This window comes from Halichoeres trimaculatus, unplaced genomic scaffold (genome assembly GCF_033239565.1).
Source record: "Halichoeres trimaculatus isolate MK-OKI-2021-1 unplaced genomic scaffold, fHalTri1.1 fHalTri1_scaffold_9, whole genome shotgun sequence".
Classification (NCBI taxonomy): Eukaryota; Metazoa; Chordata; class Actinopteri; order Labriformes; family Labridae; genus Halichoeres; species Halichoeres trimaculatus.
This window is the reverse complement of record NW_027437188.1, coordinates 34,146,709-34,168,510: the sequence shown is the minus strand read 5'-3', so window position 1 is coordinate 34,168,510 and position 21,802 is coordinate 34,146,709. Positions and strand designations below refer to the sequence as shown.

Sequence of the window (21,802 nt, the reverse complement as noted above, 5' to 3'; positions counted from 1 at the left end):
CTCTTACTGTTAGCATTGTTAGCATAGCCTCAAGTTTGACAGTAATGTTAGCATAGTTAGCATTCCCTCTACTCTGTGCTCCATGGTCTTGTGTTATAGTCAAATCAGCTGACTACAGTGAACCAGGGACTTACTATTAGCTTACAGATCTTTATTCACTTCAATCAAACTGAGTCTTTAAAACAGAAAAAACTCACCAAAGTTTGAAGAGGCAGGACAGGTCTGCGTCGCAACGAGAAAGAGAAAGTAAAATGTTTTGTAAAGAGGAACAATTAGCACGTATCCTGGATGAGGCGGGGCATCTCATGAGTGGAAACTGAGTCATGGCTGAGGATTGAGGACGAATGAGACATTACAGGTCTGAACAGGATCAGATTGTTGTCTCTAAGTTAGAACAGACTGAGCTTCGGAAAGCAATCAATGACCTGATATCTATCTCCCTTTGACTTAAGTGGAATTCATTTGAAATGTCAGTTAAACTTTTTTATATTTTGTATTTAAATAAACTTAGATGTATTTAAATGTTAATTTATGAGATGTGTATTTATGAAGATGTTAGTTAGAGAAACATTCAGCCTTGTAAACAAACATTTTGAAGATGTTCAGACATTAAATTGTTTTATCACAGCCTCTATACCTGTTCGTCAGCAGTTTTTTAACCTTTACTGTGACTGTTCTTACTGATCTCTGCCTCTAGAGGGTGGTATAACTCTAAACACAGCTGACTGTCAAGAGGAAACAGACTGAGCACAGGTCCTAGTGCAGCATTTCATCTCAAACTTTAAACTTTTATCTTTTACATTCATTAACTTAGCATACAGATCTGTACTTTCCTCATAACAGACTATGACTTTATCATAGTTATGAGCCAATCAGAGGGCAGTAAGACGCTTACAGTGTGATACAGCAACAAATACACAAACACTGAGACTGATTAGGATGAGGCGTAAGGAGATGTTACACCAACAACTCTTCCTGCTGTGATTACAAATTAACACCTTAACCTCCCTCTAACAGACGCAGATTTACAGTCATGTAACTTTAATGTAATATATATGAGTTTATTCTGTATCACTGCTGGGTAACCTTTCTGGATGTAAATAAAACTTTCCCCTTGTGTTTATTTTTTTTTCCACAGAGCTTTATTCATCAATCAACCTTTAACTCTCTTATTTCTCCTATTAAAAGAAATAAAACATACAGCCTATCTATTATCCTTATTAAAGCAGTCCTAGCTGTGACGTCAGCAGTTCATCATCCTTTATAGAAATAACTCCTCTCTGCATATAGACTGGACCCGAACTAGCATAGAGAATCTACAGCTAGCTCAGTTGGAGCTAAAACGGGGGGCTCAATGTGTGCTCCATTTCAAACCACATATATCTTTAGAAAAATTAAAAATTACGTACCTGGGCTCTGAATAAAATCTGGAAATCCGCACATGTTGTTTCTTTTAAGTACGAGACCCCGTCCGGGAAAAAAAAAACGCGGCGAATCGTGACCAAGAAATAGACGGAGCCGACGGTTGCTTCGCGGAGCCTTGAGAGTCGAGTGTTTCGGTTCATTCAGCACAACCGACAGCTTTACATTTGACCAACATGTCGATGAGTTTTAGCTAAAGTATAAGACGTTTAAAATCCCTTATTTGTTTCCTTTTTCCCATAAGCTTACCTCAGTGCTCAGTGTAGTTTCAAGTCTGGACTTATGTTTCTGCTCTTTCATATTAACAGTTGATGGGCCAACTTGTTTTCTGTCTCTGAAAAAACAAATACCGTTTTAGGCTTTCAGTCTTTTCACAGTACTTCTTCAAGGCGAAATAATTACTCGTACTCTGCTGTATTGATGTCTAACATTTAGGTTACTTACCCTCTTTGTTGTTTTAGTGTAGTAATTAGGGTGATTGTGTCTAACGGCTGAAGATGAATTTTTCGCGGGCAAAGCAAAACGCGCTTACCGTGCAGTTTGTCCATTCTTAGAACACCGTACATATAAACACAGGATGATGGGTTGCTTTTGAAAGTCGAAATTCATTGTCATATCATTTAACGACAACACTAATCTACACACATTGCAGCGATGGAATAAATCCTTAACAGCTTATGCAGCAAGTCCAAGAGTTTTACATAAATGAGAAAGACCAGAAAAAGAGAAAATCATTCATTTTCCAGAGTCTCTGTATTGTCTGCCTTTGCTTTTTGAACGGCCTCTCTTTTTCCCCGTATCTAACGGATTTTGTGAGTTTTGAAAAACTAAAGCTCATGTGTTTGAAGGATCAAGAAGACCATGATCCTTGTGATATGTTCAGACGGGGGAATACTGCGGGATGTGGAACATGCACTTGGTGTTCTGGAGTTCATCTTTTGACCAAGCACGCTAAAGTAGCTCTGATATCCCGGATATCACCAGACAACCCAATTCTTACGTATGTGGCGTTGGTGGTATAGTGGTTAGCATAGCTGCCTTCCAAGCAGTTGACCCGGGTTCGATTCCCGGCCAACGCAATCCTTTTCCTCTCTCAAACCTTGTAACTGACTGTGTTCCTCTTTCAGAGACGCTCTCACGCTACTAGCTTTTGTTTCCTCTTGCTCCACACGGTCAGAATAAATCGTGTATTAATGTGTCTGCTGTCTGTGAGAGGATGTGAATCCATCTGACCGCCACAGTGTACTGACTTCATCCTGACGCTCCCCCTCGCCCATCGGTCTAAATTCACAGTCAGTACACTTTAACGCGTCTGTCTCTGGTCTGTCCACCAGGAGGCGCGTTTCTCACTCTGAGTTTCAGCTTTCATTTTGAAGTAAAGCCGGAAGCGGTCCGAAAAACAGAAGCGACGAAGAGGACGACGGTTTTACAGTTACAATTAGTTGTGTAAGATTATAAAGGAACATAAAACGATAATAAGCCTGTAATATTTATTAATATTAATAATACTATTTTATTATTATTATTATATTTTTATAATATTAATATTTTTCAAACGTATTTTTATTGAACTTTTATAGTGCAAAGCGAAAGTAAAAAATTAACTACAACTTGCAGTAGTATTTTTACAGTATACTGATATAAGGACAGATATAGCAGATATACAGTTAAAATCAAAATAAGACAAATCAATGCATAACAGACATACAGACAAAAATAAATTAATTAATTAAATATAAAAAATAAAATTTTAAAAAATAAAATAAAATAAATTAATTAATTAATAATAATAATAATAATAATAATAATAATAATAATAATAATGATAATAATAATAATAATAATAATAACAATGATCTGGGAGTCTTTGATGTCTATATCAGATATTAGATCACCAGTTAGGAAAAGAGAGAGGGCAAAGAGACGGTATTGTAACAACACATCTCCTAAAGCTGAGAATCACAGTCACTTTCTCCAAGCCATGTCAATAAGTCCAATTCTCATCCTTCGAGATCTTGTGGATCCAAGATAGTCGAGGAAAGGGTCCCAAGTCCGATAAAATAGGAATGGTTTGTCTATAAGGGCTGTAGAAAAGGCTTACTGTGGGACAATGCTTGTCACCACATTTACCCACTGATTAAGTGTAGGAGCTTTATCCATAATCCACATGGCTAGAATGCGTTTTCAGCCTGTCATATTTAATCATAGAGCACTAGTATAGAGTCAAGATTATGATTTTAATATTCAGTATTGAAAACACTGCATTAACAGTAAAACTGAGTCTTTGGCATCAAAAAATACTTGTATTAGGGAAAAATGTAACGGAATCAAAACAGGTATCAAAAAAGTGAAACTTCCAGACATTTAGAATTTGTTAAGTCTAGTCTGTCAGTTTAAAGAGGAGACAGTCGATGTTCTGGCCACACTCCACACCAGTAGGTGGCGGACGTGTACCAATAAGTGGTTCGTTGACCTCTTTTAAACCCCTAAGAAGAAGTTGAAAGCGTGTTCTGTGATGGTCCAGTGTTTGGATTATAGGCGTCTGTTCGGAACCTGAATCCAGTTTTCAACGCTACAAATCCACTGTCTAAGTCCTCAGACCGCGAAAGGTTCATAGACCCAGTGTTTTATCACCCGTTTCGCTCTGTTAGCTGTTAGCCGTTAGCTGTGATGGCGGCTGGAGGCGGCGCGGCTCAAACTCTGGTGGGAGATGTTGAAGAAGATGCTTCGCAGCTGCTGTTTCCTAAAGGTTTCTATTGTTTACATGACTCTTTTCTCTTAAAACCACTTTTATTTAAGCTAACGTCACTGTGGAAGTTTATACGTCCTTGGCTGTTACACTGAGCCAGAGCTAGCAGCTAGAGTCAGGGTCTGTATCCAACAAACACAAGAACAGAGCTGCATTGTTTACTCTAACAGACTTTAATTCAAAGACCGTTACACACTTAGATGTGTGCTGTCAGGATCAAAGTGGGTTTTTAACTTTATTTGAAACAAAAACTGACACTTAGGTTATGGTTTGTAACATCCTGAAGTTAAAAACTCTTTGACTTCATCCTTTAATCTGATCAGGATTAACATGTGTTTGCTGGCAGCACTCATGTCACGTTATTCAGTTATTCATTAGGGTTAGGGTTGACGTGGTCGTGAAGGTTACCGTCTCTGATCTGACCCTCATTAACCTGCATTAGTGCTCAGAGGAATCAGTGGATTTTAGATTATTTCCACTGTAAAATCCTCCAGTTAAACCCTGTATGTCCTTATTCTGGGGTCTGTGGACCACATGCTGTGATGTTTTCAGTTATGTGACATTTAGACAAACTCTGAATTAACTTATCAGCAACTCTGGATGAACAAACGCTGCAGCTGTAACATTGTGTGTGTGTGTTTGTGCACAGAGTTCGAGAACGCAGAGACCCTGCTGAACTCGGAGGTCCACATGTTGTTGGAGCACAGGAAGCAGCAGAACGAGAGCGCAGAGGACGAGCAGGAGCTGTCTGAGGTCTTCATGAAGACCCTGAACTACACGGCCCGCTTCAGCCGCTTCAAGAACCGAGAGACCATCACCGCTGTGCGCAGGTCTGAGCTCACGTGTAACCTGTCTGTATTTGATCCCGTCAGCTGTCCAAGTCCCTGAGGTCTGATCTGGATCTGACGTGTCCCCCTTTCTGTCTCTGCTGTGTCTCCAGTCTCCTCCTGCAGAAGAAGCTCCACAAGTTTGAGCTGGCCAGTTTAGCAAACCTGTGTCCTGAAGCTGCAGAGGAGGCCAAAGCCCTGATCCCCAGGTCAGTCTGATCCACATCCCACCCAGACTCAAACCAGACCAGAGTTCAGTCCTGCAGAGGACCCCCTCAGGTCATAATGTGACCCTGTCTGTCCCCGATGGGCTCAGACTGTTCCTCTCAGAATCAGGCCACATGAAAGGATCCTACAGAGAGACAGGGGGCTTTCAGTAGCAGTGGAGGAGGATTCTTAACCACAAGCACATTACACCACTGACACAGACACATCCAAACACACACACAGAACTGAACTGACCTACTTTGATCCATAAAGGGTAGACTGGATCGGACCCGTAGTCTGAACATGACACAGAACCTTGGATCAGCTGTGTGACACATGTTTGTGTGTGTGTTTTCAGTTTGGAGGGGCGGTTTGAAGACGAGGAGCTGCAGCAGATTCTCGACGACATCCAGACCAAAAGAAGCTTCCAGTACTGAGTCCTAGACCAGAAGCAGATGTAGGACCTGGATTAGGACTAGGCTCTGTGAGTCCTGTTCCTCCAGCAGCCCCTCCCCCTCCCCCTTCAGTGTTTTTTATTGTTGTTGTGAAGTGGACTGAGCGATCCTGATCAGAGACTGAACATGTGACACGACCGCTCCCACACGCCGATCTGTACTTCATGTGGTCACATTAAACTTCCTGTTTCTACTCCTCTGCCTCTTCTCCTTTCCATACCCACACACAAACCACACAGGGGTCCTCCTCCTGGAACTGGACCTGGTCCTGATCCTGCTTATTAAACATGACTCTGACAGGTGGAGGTCAGGTAAAGACAAACACAGAGCATCTGAAGAGGCACTGAGACTCTATTAGACTCTGTTTATTTATTGCACTGAGCTCTGTGTGTGTGAGTGTGTGTGTGTGTGTGTGTGTGTGTGTGTCAGCTCATCATATGTTCATGACATCAGACCAACATGTGACCTCACAGAGGTCTCTGACATGAAGCTGGTCACTGTACAGAGGTAACACATGAGTCTAAGCCCCGCCCCTCCAGGGAGGACCCTGAGCCGACCCTTCAGAGTGTCCGAGTCCAGCTCCTCACTGAGGTCCCTCAGATGTTGACGCAGTACTCTGCAGTGCTGTCTGAGTCCTCAGAGTCCTCCAGAGCTTCAGGCAGGACTCCACTGGAGGTCTGGATCATCCTCACAGAGCTCCTGCCAGTCCTGGTCCTCTCGTAGTCCATCAGCTGCCTCCAGAACCCGGCGTTTGGTCGAATGAACGGCCGCTGCTCCAGGACCAGTTCATGAGCCCGGCGGAGGCTGAGACCCTCAAACCTTCAGACACAAAGAGCAGATTAGACCCTTCATTGGGCCAGGACCAGGACCAGTACTGCTGTGCAAGACATGAAGTCAAAGAACTCTGGGACTGATCCACCTGATGAAATACCATGTAAACAAACTCTGGGCAGAGTGTGTGTGTGTGTGTGTGTGTGTGTGTGTGTGTGTCTGTGTGTGTGTGTGTGTGTGTGTGTGTGTGTGTGTGTGTGTGTGTGTGTTTGGGGCAGTCTACCTCATCAGGTAGGCCATAATCAGGGCAGGGGATCGGCTCCTGCCCGCGCTGCAGTGGACCAGAGTGGTCCCCGTGTGGTTCTGGTCAATCCTCTCAGCCACCAGGTCAAAGAACAGTCGAAGGGGGGCATGAGGCTGGTCCTGGACCGGGACCTGGAGGACCTGCAGACCGTCCAGCTGAGGGTAGGACACATCCTCCAGGCCAGAGGCGTTAACCACCAGGGTGACGTTCCTACTGGAAAGCACGCCAACATTCAGGGCCGAGTCCAGACCACTGAGGTACAAACCAGGACGGATCTGAGAGACTGACATGAGGGCCTGCAGGACAGAACACACATCAGCCTGAGAGACCACACTGAGGGCACACACACTGCAAGTCTGCTGCTGGAGCTGCACCTGGATCACCTGGACCAGATGTGCTCATGTCTGATAAACTCTGCTTGGAGTGTTTTAAGTCATTGAGCAGGAACTACACACTGAATGTGATCACACACATATCAGATCACTGTGGAGCACCACACACACACATACACACACACACACACACACACACAACTGATTAAAGACACTGTGCCAACACACACTCAGCGACTGTGCCAGTTTTAGTTCTGTTTTTAGGCAGATAAACACACAAAGACACACCCGGGAGGCCAGAGAGCCCTGACACACACATACACACACACACACACCCAAAATGTGTGTCATCATGGGACGGTGAGTCAGTCCGTCAGCTTCACTTTTGACTTCGGGCCGATGAACACACACACTCACTCAGGTAAGTTCCGCTCTGTTTCTACCTTTGAACCCTGAAAGGTGTGAGTCTGATCGTATGGACCTTGATCACGAACCTTCTTTACTTTGTGACCTTATTAAAAGGAAGGGTAGTCAAAGCATGTCCGGACATGTCCGTAACCAAACCTCATTTAAAAAGTCTCAGTTTATTGTTTCCAGCTGAGGGCGCTCCTCTGCTCACAGTCAGCCGCTGTCCCGCGTCTCTTACCTGAAAAGGTGATATTTTTATGTGTACAGGGATTCTGAGTGAACATTATTAATGCCGAACTGATGACAAGACTCATTAAGTCCATTAATCATCGCGACAGTTCGTGTTTCCGGCCTGGCTGTGCCTGAACTATAACAAGTTTTATTCATGACATTTTTTGAATGGAGTTTGGTGCAGAGGTCGTTTGAGACGGAACATTACAGAATCATAATGAAGGAGTCAAAGAAGGACACATAAGAGGTTTCTGTCTCACCTGTCCACTCCTTCTCACTCCTCTCTACTCCCCTTTACTCCTTTTTACTCCTCGGTCAAACGATTCTTAAATAACAGACCGGCCGGAGGGGACTTCCGGTTTGTATTTTCAAAACAAAATCGTAAAATTCATTTCTGACCAGAAGAACGCAGTAAAAGAATATTTATTTATTTATTTATTTATTTATTTATTTATTTATTTATTTATTTATGGTTTGTGTAGATTTGATTTATTCCTCATGGATTATTTATCAAAGCATACATGAAGCAATAGAGACGTACAGGAGGTGTCAGACAGACAGACAGGAAGCTCAGACTTAAGAAGAAGAATCCCTCAGAGTTAAAGTTGATTTGATTTGTTGTTATGATCAGCTGAAAAAGTTTCTGTACTGGAGAGAGTGTAGAGTTAGAGGTCAGATCCAGGACAGGTCTCTGATACACATCTGAGACCTGAAACCAGCCTCTCTGACGTCTGCCAGATTCTGGATCAGTGTGTCTGTCCTCCTCTCTGCAGCTGGTTGAACAGGGTTTAGTCTGTACAACCAGGTCTGGTTTTATCTGGATCTTTACGGTCTCCCATGTTTTTCTGGTTTTATACTGACCCTGTTCATGTTCTGGTCCAAACCATAGCTTACATGCAGACCCAGAACAAAGACCAGATCATCCCAAAGGTCAGGTACCACCCAACCATACAAATGTCCGGAAACACAGTACAAACCAAAACCAGGAACAGTCTGACCCAGAAGTCCAGACCAGCTCCTGTACCCTCCCCTCAGGCCCAGAGCAATGTCGAGGAGGTCAAGAAGAACCCTCAGGTAGATCCAAAACCTTCTGCAAGACCACGTCCAGTCCCTAAGAAAAATCAAAACCCTGCAAAGAAACCAGCTCAGAGAGCTCCTCCAGACTCAGATCCTCCTGTGGGACCGGCTCAGCACTCTGATGGAACCCATCCCACACCTGATGTGATCCCTCTGGGTCTAGAAGTCCAGATGGACAGGAGTGCTGTTGAAAGGGTGGAGGTTCTGACCAGGGGACAGAGAACTAACCAGGACTGGTTCACCTGGAGGAAGAACCGGATCACAGCCTCTGTGGCTCACCGTATCGCCCGCTGCCGCTTTGTTAATGGGAAGAGCAAAACTCCACCCACTTCTTACCTGGATGCTATCACAGGTAGGCCACACCCCCACAGTCTGAACCAGGCCACACCCCCTGAGTCTGAACCATGTGACTGATTCTTGGGTTTCCCTCTCTGACAGGTGAGGGGCGAAGAGTCCAGACACGAGCCATGAGCTGGGGGATCGAGAGAGAGGCTGAAGTTGTCCGCAAGTATCAGGTACAGTTATCTACCTGATGATGATGATGATGATGATGATTACAAATATGAAGATGATGATGATGGTGTTGTTGTCCTGCAGAGGATGAAGAGTGCTGCGTTGGGACGTCCAGTCTCCGTTCAGGACTGTGGTCTTTTCATTGACCCTGGGCGCTCCTGGTTGGCTGCCAGTCCTGATGGGATCGTGGTCGACAGGAGGACAGGTGAGCGTCTGCTCTGCCTGGAGGTGAAGTGTCCGTACAAACACAAAGATCACCGCGTGGAGGACGCCTGCAAGGAAGACCCCGCCTTCTGTCTGGAGCTACAGGACGAGGACGAACCACAGCCTGGAGAGGTACTGAAAGATCGTCTTTGCGTGAACTCATTCTCTCTTTATCTCTTCACCTCTCCTCCATCATCTCATCCTCTGACTCATCCTCTCCCACTCTCTAACATGGTCTCCTGTCTTCCAGTCCCCAGCGTACCGTCTGAAGACGTCTCACAGTTACTTCACACAGATCCAGGTCCAGCTGGCGGTGACAGGGCTGAAGCGGGCCGACCTCGTTGTCTTCACTCTGAAGGAGACAGCCATCGTCCCTGTGACCTTTGACCCTGAGCTTTGGGAGGAGACGGTGACCCGGCTGGAGCTGTTTTACAGAGAGGCCGTCCTGCCTCACCTCAGAGAGAAGAAGCAGCTGAGTCCGGCAGCAGCCCGGAGACCAGAACTGTAGAGTCCTTTACAGACCTGCTGAGACCTGTGACATCTGCTGCAGTTTGATAAATGAACTCTTTCTGTTTGATCCGCGCAGCTTTGGTTTGGTACAGGAGTGTACTGCTGCCACAAAGAAATATCCAACACGTAATAACACGATGCATAAGGATTTGTTTTTTACTATACCAATGCCATAATTTAGGTTAAAACATTGCTTTCCAGGCGTGGCAGCAGTAGGCTTCCATAGTTTGGTGTTTCAGTTTGTTGAAGAGGAATTAAAGGTGCAAACATCCTTTAAATCTGTTTTTGGTTCCTAACTTCCTGTGCTAGATATACTGTATATAGAATGGACAGTGTGGCCCCGCCTTTCAATTACCCCTCTCAAAGGTGCCGCCATTGTGCAGTCAGAGGCTGTTTCCCAAAGCCCAGGTACCTTGCCTTGGTCTGATGTGGGCGTGGGCAGGCACACCCACATCATCAGATGCTGCCTAAGTGCTGTTCCAATGTTCATGTCCTCCAGAGGCGTATGTCCTCCGTTTGGTTAGCATGTGGCTAATTGACCAAGGATACACAGGTGTACCCTTCACTGCCTTGCCAGGGCTATAAATACCCAACATGCAACACGCAAATCTACGAAAAAGGAAAAATAGTGGAAGAAAAAAACGCACCAGAGAGAGACGCTCCAGCAGAGGTGCGCGGTAAATTCCAATTTAAATGTAAGTAACAAAATACACCTCTGAAAGTAACAGCTTATACCATGTCCAACACTTGACTCTTTTGTGTGTCACTCACGTAACTGCAATTACTGAGAAGCCGCACCTGCAGAGTGTCAATGATGTGACAATAAAAAAGCAAAAAGCGTACAAAAGTGGAAGGCCATGACAATATTTGTAGCCGCTTGAGCATACGGTCTACTCCCACGTTTGTATTTAACTTTCCAAGCACTGTCCACAGTGCAACACATGTTATGTGAGACAATGTAACTCCAGTTACACAAAAATTTGTGAAAGGAATCTGATGGTTAAATATATTCCTTTGTAGGCTGTTCCATTAGCGTCTCCTTTTGAACAGAGACAGGACACTTGCCTTGGATTGGAAGGAAGTGGCTTCGAAGGCACTGCCTTCCAAGGCAAGGTACCTGGGCTTTGGGAAACAGCCAGAGTCTGCACAGTAGAGAATCTGAGTGGAACTTGGTGACTTTTTTGACTTTTTTTTTTAACTTTCAAAGGTCTAATCTCTTCTTGGATCTGCCTCCTGACATTTCTTACTATTTCTGCAATAACTACACAAGAATGTCAGCAGTCATTAATCGTCAAACATGACATAAACCCAGTTTTTAACCTCCAATAACTAATGAAAAAGAATATTTTAAGAAAAAAGAGGACTTGAACACAATGCATCACCAAAGCATGATGTGAGAAATATTTCTGCCAGGTATATTTCTTTTTTTTTTTTTTAAAGATGCTATGAGGGGGATCTGTTTTGATTGCACTCCTTCACCACCTTGTGGCCCGGAGTCTCTGCACACTGTCGTAAATTACTTTTAGTGAGGCGTGTGTTTGTTTTGGATGTAAATGGAGATCAGATCAAAACAAATTTCTTTGTCCAAGACATCTTTTTACTGGGTACAACGCGTGAAGGTAAGGTATTTATCAGTACAGTTACGTGGTGCTACAGTTTGAAACGTAGCGCTATCGGTAGCCCGGTGCTCTGATGTATCTGTAGGCTAATGCGACAACAAGTAAATACTCTCAGTTTGAATGTGGTTGAGTAGCTGTTTATATTTAGCTCATCTGGCAGCTCGGTGCTCTAAGACATGTCAGTAACGTGTAACGTTAGTGAATCCTGGTTATGTCCTGCCAGTCATCTACCAATCAGAGCTAACGTAACCTCACTCTTCATTTTATTGATAGACTCTCAAGTGTGAACAGACCACTGCAGAATAACTGCTGACTGTGGGTTGGAGTCAACATTAGCACAAACAGTTTAACCTTTTTAGCCTTTAGCTCGTGCTCTATCTCTCTCCTGTTTCTCTTTCTTCTTCTCTTCTGTCCTTTTTCTGTCTGACAGTTAGGCTCCAGTGTCCACCATCACTACAAAATTAATCACAGAAATTGTTTTCAGCAGAGAAAAACACAGATCTTTGTGTTTTATTTCTTCTCACTACTAAACTTCGTCAGCCAGCGTGGTGTTGTCATAGAGACCTAGACGTGCGTAAATCAATCTGGTCCTGGTCGACCCGAACTAGAAGCTAAGAAATAGCAATTTAAAATAACATGTAACCATCAAAATTGGCGCTGTTAATCTCATTTTGAATTGTGAATTATAATCAGGCATTTATCTAGAAGAGACACTTTTCCAAGATCACTTTCAAACTCCTCACAGCCTCTTTAAGTTTGACCATGGCTAGGTAGACAGTTTTTGACCTATACTGCAGCCAGAACGTCCAGAGTCTAAGTGATGGTCCCTGTTTATGTCAGGACTTCTCCTAGACAGACTGATGTTAGTATGGGCTCATGCTGAAATAAGACAGACTGAACACATGTTCGGATGTTTTTATTTGGTCGTTTGGCGGTCGGGTCCTTTAAAAGCCGATAAAACCTCAAACCTGCACCACTCCATGATAGAAAACCAACGCAGGTTTAAAGTGACGGTCAACTCTCCAAGTCTGACTTTAAATTAACTCCAGGTCGTTCAGGACCACTCCTTCTCTGCCAGAGTTCAATGTGACATCACCAGGTGAGCACCAATCAGCTCGCACAGGTTAACCACCTGATACAGCAGGTGAGACGGTCCAGAGAAGAAAACGTTCCTGGCTCTGCTCCGAAGCATGATTGGCTGCTGTGACAGGTGTTGTTATGGAGGGGGCGGGTTATGTTAGTTGTGGGTGTCATCAGTCAGAAGTGGGCGGGGCCTCACAGGTAACCCTCCTTCCTGAACTGCTCCTGCAGGATGTCTCGGTACTCGTCGAAGCCGCCGTCGATGCGAGCCACTTTCCCGGCTTCACACACCCACAGCTCCTTACACACCAACCGGATCAGACGCTCGTCGTGGGACACCAGGATGACCCCGCCCTGAAACATATGACATCACAGAGTGAGGAGACACACCAACATCTAAGGATTACTTTAAGGAAATGAAACATGGATCCACTCGCCATCCCGCCAGAGGCCACAGAGTGCGTCATCATTACGCATCATCATTCACTTACACTTCATTCAATAAAATCCTTATCAGGTGATCTAAGCCACGCCCATTGACTCACTTTAAACTTGTTGAGCGCTTTGGCCAGAGCCTCGATGGTCTCCATGTCCAGGTGATTTGTCGGCTCGTCCAGGATGTAGAAGTTTGGACTGAAGGACAGAGAGATAACATCATCACCACCATCATCATCACCATCATCATCATCATCAAGGCTTTTTCCTACCATGGCATGGTCATCTGTGCGAAGGCCACACGGCTCTTCTGCCCCCCTGACAGACTGGCCACTGGTCTGGTGGCGAGCTCTCCGGTGATGCCGTACCCTCCCAGCTGGTGACGGTACTCCTCCTCCGTCCGACCTGTAGCAGAGATGAAGAGTGGTTGTCGTTTCTGACTTACTGCGTGTTGTGCGTGTCATGTTGTTTCTGCAGCAGCGCTCAGTGATGCTGTTTTATGGTTACCTGGGAACTTGTTGAGCAGGAGCTCCACGGCGCAGACGTTCAGGTCCAGCTGGTCCACGTGGTGCTGGCTGAAGTACCCGATCTTTAAGTTCCTGATGAGAAAATATGGATGTTTAAACTGCTCCCTGTGATTGGTTGAGCACAGACTTTAGAATAGCAGCTGTGCTCTGATTGGTCGGATGTTGTTCTCACCTGTGAGCCTGTCGGACTCCGTTTACTGGCGTCAGCTCGCCCATCAGTAGTTTAAGGATGGTGGATTTACCGGCGCCGTTCTCCCCGACCTGACAGTGAACACAACACGTCAACACAAAACTACTACAGACACAGCTGACTTGTTCCTGTTTCAAACTGTTTCTACTGATTGGTTGATTTTTGTGCTGGTGATGACACGTACGATACAGATGCGAGACTCTAGGTCGGCCGAGAGGTTGAGTCCAGAAAAGAGGCGCAGGTCTGCAGAGTAATGAAACTCCACCTCGTCCAGCTGAAGGATGGGAGGGGACAACTTCTCAAAGTTATCTGGAAACCTGGGACCAAAAACAACACCTGCATCAATCCACTGATAATTTCATCAACCAATCAGTTTATCAACAATCTGTCAACCTGTCCCTGAATGAGGGGTTACACAACAGGCAGCCAGGTGTCGCTAAACGTGAAGGCTGCCAGTAGCAACATGACGCTGTCCCATCCAGTCTGATTAAGAAATCAGACTATGAGTAAATCAGACTGAGCTCAGCAGGCTAAGATTCCAGACTCCACTGTAATACTTGCTCTAACTGAGACTGAGTCTGGATTACCTGAGTCACACTTATCCAGTCGTCTTACCTTAAAGTGACCTCTGTTTCTTTTTCAAGGGGCTTCAGCTCTGGTCTATAGGAGAAACACACACACACACACACCAATTTACACCCGAGATAAAACACACAACAGGTTCACAACATGGACTCAAACTTAGAATGGATGACAACTTAGACATGTTACAGTATTAGAGGAGCATGGAGCAGGTGAGTGTGTCAAGGGGTCTTTTGGACACCTGCAGAGTGTGAGAGGAGGTTTACCAGGTGTGTTAATACTCACAGCCTTTCCAGGAGCTTGAGTTTGCTCTGCACCTGAGCAGCTCTGTTAGCGTTGTACCGAAACCTATCGATGAACACCTGTAATACAGACACACAGGTGTTACAGACGATGCCTTCAGAAAAAAATCAGCTACAGCATGTGTCCTTTAACAAAGTCAGACGCCCATGCTTTGTCTGTACTGCAGTAGTTATCCTATTCATGTTGCCAGTATTTTACCTCTGTGTGTTGAATATTTTGTCTGTAGTCTGTTGATAGTGAGTGCATGTGGTGTCAGTAGTATAACTTTATGTGTTGAAAGTAACTTTGTGTGGTGTCAACTGTTTAACTGTTAAAGGATACGTTCAGTTTATCCAGCTTTTACATTGTTTATAGAATGAAGTAGAACAAAATACTCACCCAGAAGGTTTTCCTGATCCAAGCAGTGCTTCAGGAGATATTTAGATCCAAAATCGTGCAGCGGACGTCCGTATAGTGGGATCCATCGGGGCATAGACAGCGCCGCTCCTAAAACTGCATGAATTGTCCAGAAACTCGTGTTTTTCACCAATATTCCATCATGGTCTGCTGCAGTCTGTGTCACTCCAGACAGCGCTGTGCGGCTGTAATGGCCTCTGAACTGACGAAGACTTTGTGTACGTTTGCCCCTCCGTGCATGCGCAGTATTCTCTGGAGAGCTGACTCCTTTCTTTGAGGGTCAAGTGTAAACAAAGTCTTCGTCAGTTCAGAGGTCAGTACAGCCGCACAGCGCTGTCTGGAGTGACACAGACTGCAGCAGAGGACTATATCGGAGCGGACCATGATGGAATATTGGTGAAAAACATGGGGTTTTGGACATTTAATGAAGTTTTAGGAGCGACGCTGTCTCTGCCCTGATGGATCCCATCATACGGACGTCCGCTGCACGATTTTGGATCTAAATATCTCCCGAAGCACTGCTTGGATCAGGAAAGCCTTCTGGGTGTGTATTTTGTTCTATTTCATTCTATAAACAATGCAAAAGCTGTATAAACCAAAATTATTCTTTAAGTTCATAGTAACTTTGTGTGGTGACAGTAGTTTACCTGTATGTGTTGTTTGTACTGCAGTATTTTACCTGTATGTGTTGTCTGTACTGCAGCTGGGCATCGTACTCTCTCTGCTGGTTCTTCAGTCTGTCTTCTTTGGTTTTAATAAAGTTTTCGTAGTCGCCACGGTAACTGTCCAGTCTCTGAGAGTGCAGGTGGATGATGTCGGTGACCACAGCGTTCAGGAAGTTCCTGTCGTGGGAGACGACCAGGATGGTGGACTGCCACGTCTGTGGAGGGAGGCCTTTGTTTACTTGTTAGCTCATTGCTAAGTGCACTCACTGTGGTCAGTGAGGAATGCTAATGTGAAAGAGAGTGAGTGTTGGACCTGCAGGTAGTTTTCCAGCCACAGGATGGCTCTGACGTCCAACATGTTGGTGGGCTCTGAAAAGCAGCACACACACCGGTCAGTTACACACAGTCCTACATGGACATCAAACGCCAACCTGAGGTCTAAAACTACACCATTACCAACCAGAGTACAGCTATGACACCATCAGGTCCTCTTATACCCTTTAGCTCCAGGAACTCCTTTTTCAGGAACTAAATGTTGTCTGTTTCTGATTAAATGAATCAGTCGAGTGACGTTTTGAGACAAACAAAAGGAAGGCACTACACCACCAGACCAGTAGAGGGCAGCAAGTACACTCATTACTACAGAGACTTGATTTAGCTTTATGACTTCTCCTGCTCTAACCTTACTCTGCCCACTCTCACCCCAAAAATCCTTAGTCCTCCTCCTGCTCTGCCCCATGTACCTGTAGTCCCACCCCCACACATACATCTCCTCCCAGGGACCTGAGTCCTGAGGAGGATCTAACTCACCATCGAGCAGCAGCAGGTCTGGTCTGGAGAGATGAGAAGAGATAGAATGAACAGATTAGGATCTCTGACGGTCTCTGACTCTGACACTGAATCATAAACATCACACACTCACCGAGCGAAGAGAGCTCTGGCCAACGCCAACCTCATCCTCCAGCCTCCAGAAAACTCCCTGTGCACACACACACACACACATTAACACAGATAAACCATGCAAGTGTTCACGCTGTGGAAACATGAAGAGTGTGAGAGTGTGTGTGACTGGTTGAAGGTGCTCACTGTGTTGTCTGCTGTTGCATTCTGGGGGAGAATCCAAGGCCAGCCAGAATGACGGAGGCTCTGATTGGATGAGACAGATGTCAGTCATAAACACAGTGGTAGCGAGTGTAACATGTAAGTGTGAGTCTCTGCCCCCTGCTGGTGGTTAGAGGAACAACAGCCAGCGTGCAGAGGAGTGACACACACTCATACACACCTCGCCGGAGCTTTGTCTGCTTCAATCTCCTCCAGTTTGCCGTAGATCTCTGACAGTCGTATGCTTTCCATCCCGTCAGCACTGAGACACACACACATTTCTCTCTTATTATAGTTCAAAGCATCATCTTTAACCTCAAACATGAAGTCAGTGTGTTGGGCCGAATCCTGCGCTGTCACTGGTCAATGTTAGTGTGAGCTAACGGGACAGATACGTAACCATGGAAATCCATCGCTAAAGATCAACTAAAAACATCTCAACCCGCTGCTCCACGTTCAGATTAACCCTCAGTCTTACGTTCCGTTGGCGATGCGAGCGTTGAGCCTCTTCTCCTCGCTCAGCAGCTCCTCCCTAAGCGTGTCGCTCTCCAGGACGCTCTGCAGCGCTGGCGTCTCGTCTCCAGCCACTTCCTGTTCCACATGGAGGATGGAGATATGAGCAGGGACGCGGAGGTTTCGGCTCGCCAGCATCTTCAACAGGGTAGTTTTCCCCAAACCGTTCCGACCAATCAGACCGTACCGCCTGCCTGACGCCAGAGATAGCTCCGCCCCCTGCAGCAGACACCTGGAGTTGGAACAGGTTGATCAAATGAGCATAAAAGAAGGACAGGACTCCAAACCACTCAAAGCTCATGCTGGAGTAAGCCCCACCCACCTCTCGCCAAAGGACACGTCAAAGTTCTCGATGCGGATGTCGTAGCTGCGGTTCTTCCCTGATTGGTCGACTCGGTTCTCCTTCTTACTGCTGGCCTGACTGGCTGAAGCCTCCTCCAGGACTCTGAGGGACATAACAAAGACAGGAGAGGACAGGTGAGGACAGAGAAAGACAGGAGAGGCTGCAGAGGACAGGAAGGACAGGTGAGGACAGGTGTGTACTGACAGTGGACTGGAGCCTTTCTGAGAGTCCTTCTCGTTCCTGCGCTCGTGTTTGGCTTTCAGCTTGGCCTCAGCCTTCTCCAGTTTCTTGGCGTCCACCGTCTGGAGAAACACAGACAGGAAGTGATGGGTCACATGTCCAACCAGTGAGAGGCTTCAAAATGTACGCGTCTTTCTTGTGTTTTGTTCCTTTCATGCGTCTTTTAACAATCACTCGTTAACATCTTCTTAGTTCAATCCAATTCTTTTTTAGAGCTCAGACAGAGAAACCGTCCTGGATAAAAATAAAAAGCTTTACTCCGCCTTGTGTTGGACGGGATGTTTGCTGGTTCGTCTCTCTGTTACAAGATGCTGTAGTGATCTGAGCAGAAACTGTTGTCTCTGCTAAGAAAGGCCCTCTCTGTGCATCTGTATTTTTACTCACTGTGTTCTGAGCGCGTTTCATCATCCAGATCCCCGTCATATCGTCTGCTGCAGAGACTGCAGACAGGAAAAGAGTCAAACATGAGTTTAAATAAAGAGTTTAGAGAAAATAAATCTCCTGATTATTTAGACGTGTGAGAGTTTCACCGTTATCTGCTGAGATCTGAGAGAGCTGCACAGGAGCGTCCAACAACACCTGCTTCTGAGAGCCGTGATGGTTGTTCCTGTTAGGAAACAGGTTTTAAACACAGCTCACACAAACCCTCAGATCATATTCAGCACAGACTGTTTGATGACGTGTTGGAAATGAATCCTGAAACAGAGCTTTCTTACAGCTGCAGGGTGTTGAACATCTGGAGGCAGATGTCTCTGATGTCGTCCTCGTTTTTACTGTCAGCAGACACGTCCTGCAGCACTCCTCCGATTGCGTCATACACCTCCTCTCCATCCTCGAAGTCTGCTCCTCCGCTGTCCAAAACCCCTGAACACACCATGCACACACAGACATGGCAGTTAAAGGGTCAGTCTGGGAGTTTTTGGTTACATGAACTGTTTTTGTCACTGATAGACTTTAGTAGTTCCTCTAAGAGTCTCAAAACAATACAGAAATGATACCAAAAAGACAGGGCTTTTAGTAACAGAAAAATGACTGACTGTTGAGTTTAAGACGCCATGACTGACACGCCGCCGACCAAGAAGAGCATGTTCAGCTGTGGAAACTGGATCAGGCTTTACCGATCCAACCTGTACCAAACTGTGCTGATCCATATCGGACCGCTTGGTGGAAAAGGGGCTTTAGACTGGAATACTGAAACTACTGTAACAGGAACAGAAGTATAACACTGGAGTCCCTGAAGAACAGAAACAACAGACTGGGCTCATACGTTTGCATACCCTGGCAGAATTTGTCATTTACAGAACCTGTGATTTCTCACTTCTAGGCCTGTCACAATAATCAATAAATTGATTAACTGAACAACAAATAAAAACGTCCTCAGAAAGTTTGCCAGCCTCGATAAACTGACACGTGCATGCATGTTTGTTTTCCTCCTCTCTTTCCACCAAAGAGGCTGAATGAGAAGATGGCTCACTACGTCTATCTTTCCTAACATCGGGGTGCATAGGTTCTAAAGCAGATTTAGTGGATTTATAGCGGAGTGAGCATCTGTCAAAAATGCGATCTTTGGGGTGAAGACGGGGCTGCTCGCGCGTACACACGGAGAGAGCTGAAGCGAGCGTCCTGAGGGGTAAGGAGGAAACACACGCTAATATGAGTGATGGCACCAAAGATACAGTTCTTAAGCCGCCTGCCACAGTCCCAGTGTGGGAATATTTTGTTAATCAGAATGAACAAAGTGTGAGCTCATGAACACCAACGAGCTGATATGTTGCATTTGTTTGAAAATAGTGGCGACGAAGAAGAAGAAGAAGAAGAAGAAGAAGAAAAAGGGGAGGTGCAGCGGAGCCTTGTTCTTTGACAATCCGCTCTTACTGAGGCTTTTGGTCGGCAAAGTAAATAGAAATAAAAGCGCCAAATGGTGGGCGCTCAAAGACAGCTACATTACCAAAGAAATGCAGCCCTTCAATACGGTTGAAAGCCAGAAATGTTAAGAAATGTTTGACAGACAGTAAGGATTGACCAGGAAAAAGTACATGTTACAAACAATTCAGGAACTGTATAAACTCCCTTTTATTTAGACTATAGTTTTTATTGTTGTTTTTTTTTTTTTTTGGAGTTTGATTTTTTCTTTAGAGACAGGGTCTATGTTTTATGTTTTTGATTAGTATTAATTATTTTCATTGACATGTATTTTTTTCTAAAAGAGAGTCCATTTCATGTTCATTGTATTTTTTTCTCTTTCTTGTTTCTTAAATTTATCATATTTTTTGTTTAATTTATTTTATTGAAAAGATCCTGACCTTTTAATTACATTTAAATACTTTTAAGAAATTTAAGTTTCTTGCTTTTGATATGGTGTACTCACTTTATTATCCCATTTATCATAATTACATCAATGAAAAAATGGAAAAAAAAACAAAATAATATTGACAATAATATTTTGGAAAATTATCGTCTAGCAAAATTTGTTATCGTGACAGGCCTACTCACTTCTATGAAGTACTCAATGGCATTTTTAGATCTGTGGGTATCTCCCCAGGGATGAGAAACTCTGAGTATTTACAAACAGTCACAGATGTGGTCAGTAACAGCCATTTAAACCTGTGTGTGTGATAACAGCTCATGATGAGGGCCATCTAACTGATATCATCATGATTCAAAGAGAGCAAACAGTAATATTCTTATGAATGCCTCCACCTGATCCCTGCCTCTCCTTAAAGGAACAGTTTATTACATGATCATACTTCCTGGTTTCATATTTTCCCAAATTTCCGGTTTTTCTTTGCCTCTGTAGGGGTGTTAGGAGAGTTGAGCACAGCTGTAGCTGTCTGTCAGAAGTTGTACTTCTATGGAGGCTAATCATGAATCAAACAGCGCCTCCTGTGATACTGAATTAGTTTCTCTTTCAGCTCTAAACTTTGTCAAACACACCTGATAAAACTCAGTTCAGGCTTTGGTGGACACAAATTGAACTATAAGCCTCAAACTAACTCAAACTGACCGGGCGAGTGGAGTTTACCTGACAGGAGCATGCCGTGCTAACCGGTTAGAGTGTTAGCTTTGATGCTATGAGAGCCGAGCTAAGAGCGGCTCATTCCGCTTCATCAGCCCGGCACACAGCGGCTCTGTCCCCGGCACCCATCAGCATTAACCCCGGCACCCGGCGGCCCGAGTCACCTGTGGTACCTGTCCAATCTGTGGTATCTGTCTCACCTGTGATGTAGTCGAATAGCTCCGTGTCGATCTCTGGAAACTCGCTCCTCAGGATGTCCACGTACGTCGCCATGATACCCGGCCTTGGACACTTCTGTGATGCGCATGCGTCCGTCTGACGCGGCAACGTGAACTGTGGGGATCACGTCATCCTGTTGGACGTTTCGACATGTTCTGTTTTGAAGTTTTCACTGATATGATGCGTTTAAAAAGACTCTCATCGAGTCTTTCTAAACACAAGAAATATCAGAGTTTCATTTGCTATCAACTTCTGTTTAAATGCCTCAAATCAATGAAGGAATTATATATTATCAACTCAAAAAATCAAGCTAACAGTCTATTGCTACCATTATTCATAGACATAGCAGCAGTAGTGTTAGCTACAAGCAGCAACCTCTGGTCTTAAAATATGAGACGATGCGGAAGTGCTCAAATCTGCTGTTCCTTGAGTACAGGGGAGTACGGGGAGTCACATACACACCAAGCCCCAAAATAAACGTTTTACCGCCTGGCACAAAAAAAAAAAAAACACGTCTCCCATCTGAATCATTAATTTCACTACCAGGCCACACTGTGAGGGGG

The 21,802-nt window shown here is 45.0% G+C and overlaps 4 protein-coding genes and 1 non-coding gene across 5 annotated transcripts; 3 read left to right on the top strand and 2 right to left on the bottom strand.

The window, feature by feature from the left end:
- The first annotated feature begins 2,429 nt into the window (after nt 1–2,429).
- On the top strand, nt 2,430–2,501 carry trnag-ucc (transfer RNA glycine (anticodon UCC)). The gene has a single exon. It is a non-coding gene; the product is annotated as a tRNA-Gly (tRNA).
- A 1,374-nt stretch (nt 2,502–3,875) lies between these two features.
- polr2d (RNA polymerase II subunit D) lies at nt 3,876–5,847 on the top strand. Its single transcript, XM_074679381.1, has 4 exons — nt 3,876–4,171; nt 4,821–5,001; nt 5,112–5,207; nt 5,564–5,847. Exons 1-4 carry the CDS (start codon nt 4,093–4,095, stop codon nt 5,640–5,642), a joined length of 435 nt encoding a protein of 144 aa, XP_074535482.1. The 5' UTR covers nt 3,876–4,092; the 3' UTR covers nt 5,643–5,847.
- Nucleotides 5,848–6,042: 195 nt separating this feature from the next.
- On the bottom strand, nt 6,043–8,105 carry LOC141797728 (dual specificity protein phosphatase 14). Its single transcript, XM_074679380.1, has 3 exons — nt 7,967–8,105; nt 6,715–7,031; nt 6,043–6,479 (listed from the first exon to the last, which is right to left on the bottom strand). Exons 2-3 carry the CDS (start codon nt 7,023–7,025, stop codon nt 6,257–6,259), a joined length of 534 nt encoding a protein of 177 aa, XP_074535481.1. The 5' UTR covers nt 7,026–7,031; nt 7,967–8,105; the 3' UTR covers nt 6,043–6,256.
- LOC141797727 (uncharacterized) lies at nt 7,282–10,135 on the top strand. Its single transcript, XM_074679379.1, has 5 exons — nt 7,282–7,488; nt 8,596–9,135; nt 9,222–9,298; nt 9,381–9,632; nt 9,751–10,135. Exons 1-5 carry the CDS (start codon nt 7,467–7,469, stop codon nt 10,006–10,008), a joined length of 1,149 nt encoding a protein of 382 aa, XP_074535480.1. The 5' UTR covers nt 7,282–7,466; the 3' UTR covers nt 10,009–10,135.
- A 2,401-nt stretch (nt 10,136–12,536) lies between these two features.
- On the bottom strand, nt 12,537–21,371 carry abcf3 (ATP-binding cassette, sub-family F (GCN20), member 3). Its single transcript, XM_074680416.1, has 21 exons — nt 21,221–21,371; nt 18,721–18,868; nt 18,535–18,611; nt 18,389–18,444; nt 17,969–18,066; nt 17,744–17,866; nt 17,387–17,653; nt 17,090–17,170; nt 16,894–16,953; nt 16,730–16,786; nt 16,618–16,640; nt 16,121–16,176; nt 15,822–16,022; nt 14,729–14,805; nt 14,477–14,521; nt 14,046–14,178; nt 13,844–13,932; nt 13,652–13,743; nt 13,417–13,549; nt 13,255–13,342; nt 12,537–13,063 (listed from the first exon to the last, which is right to left on the bottom strand). Exons 1-21 carry the CDS (start codon nt 21,291–21,293, stop codon nt 12,905–12,907), a joined length of 2,136 nt encoding a protein of 711 aa, XP_074536517.1. The 5' UTR covers nt 21,294–21,371; the 3' UTR covers nt 12,537–12,904.
- Between the last annotated feature and the right edge of the window lie 431 nt (nt 21,372–21,802).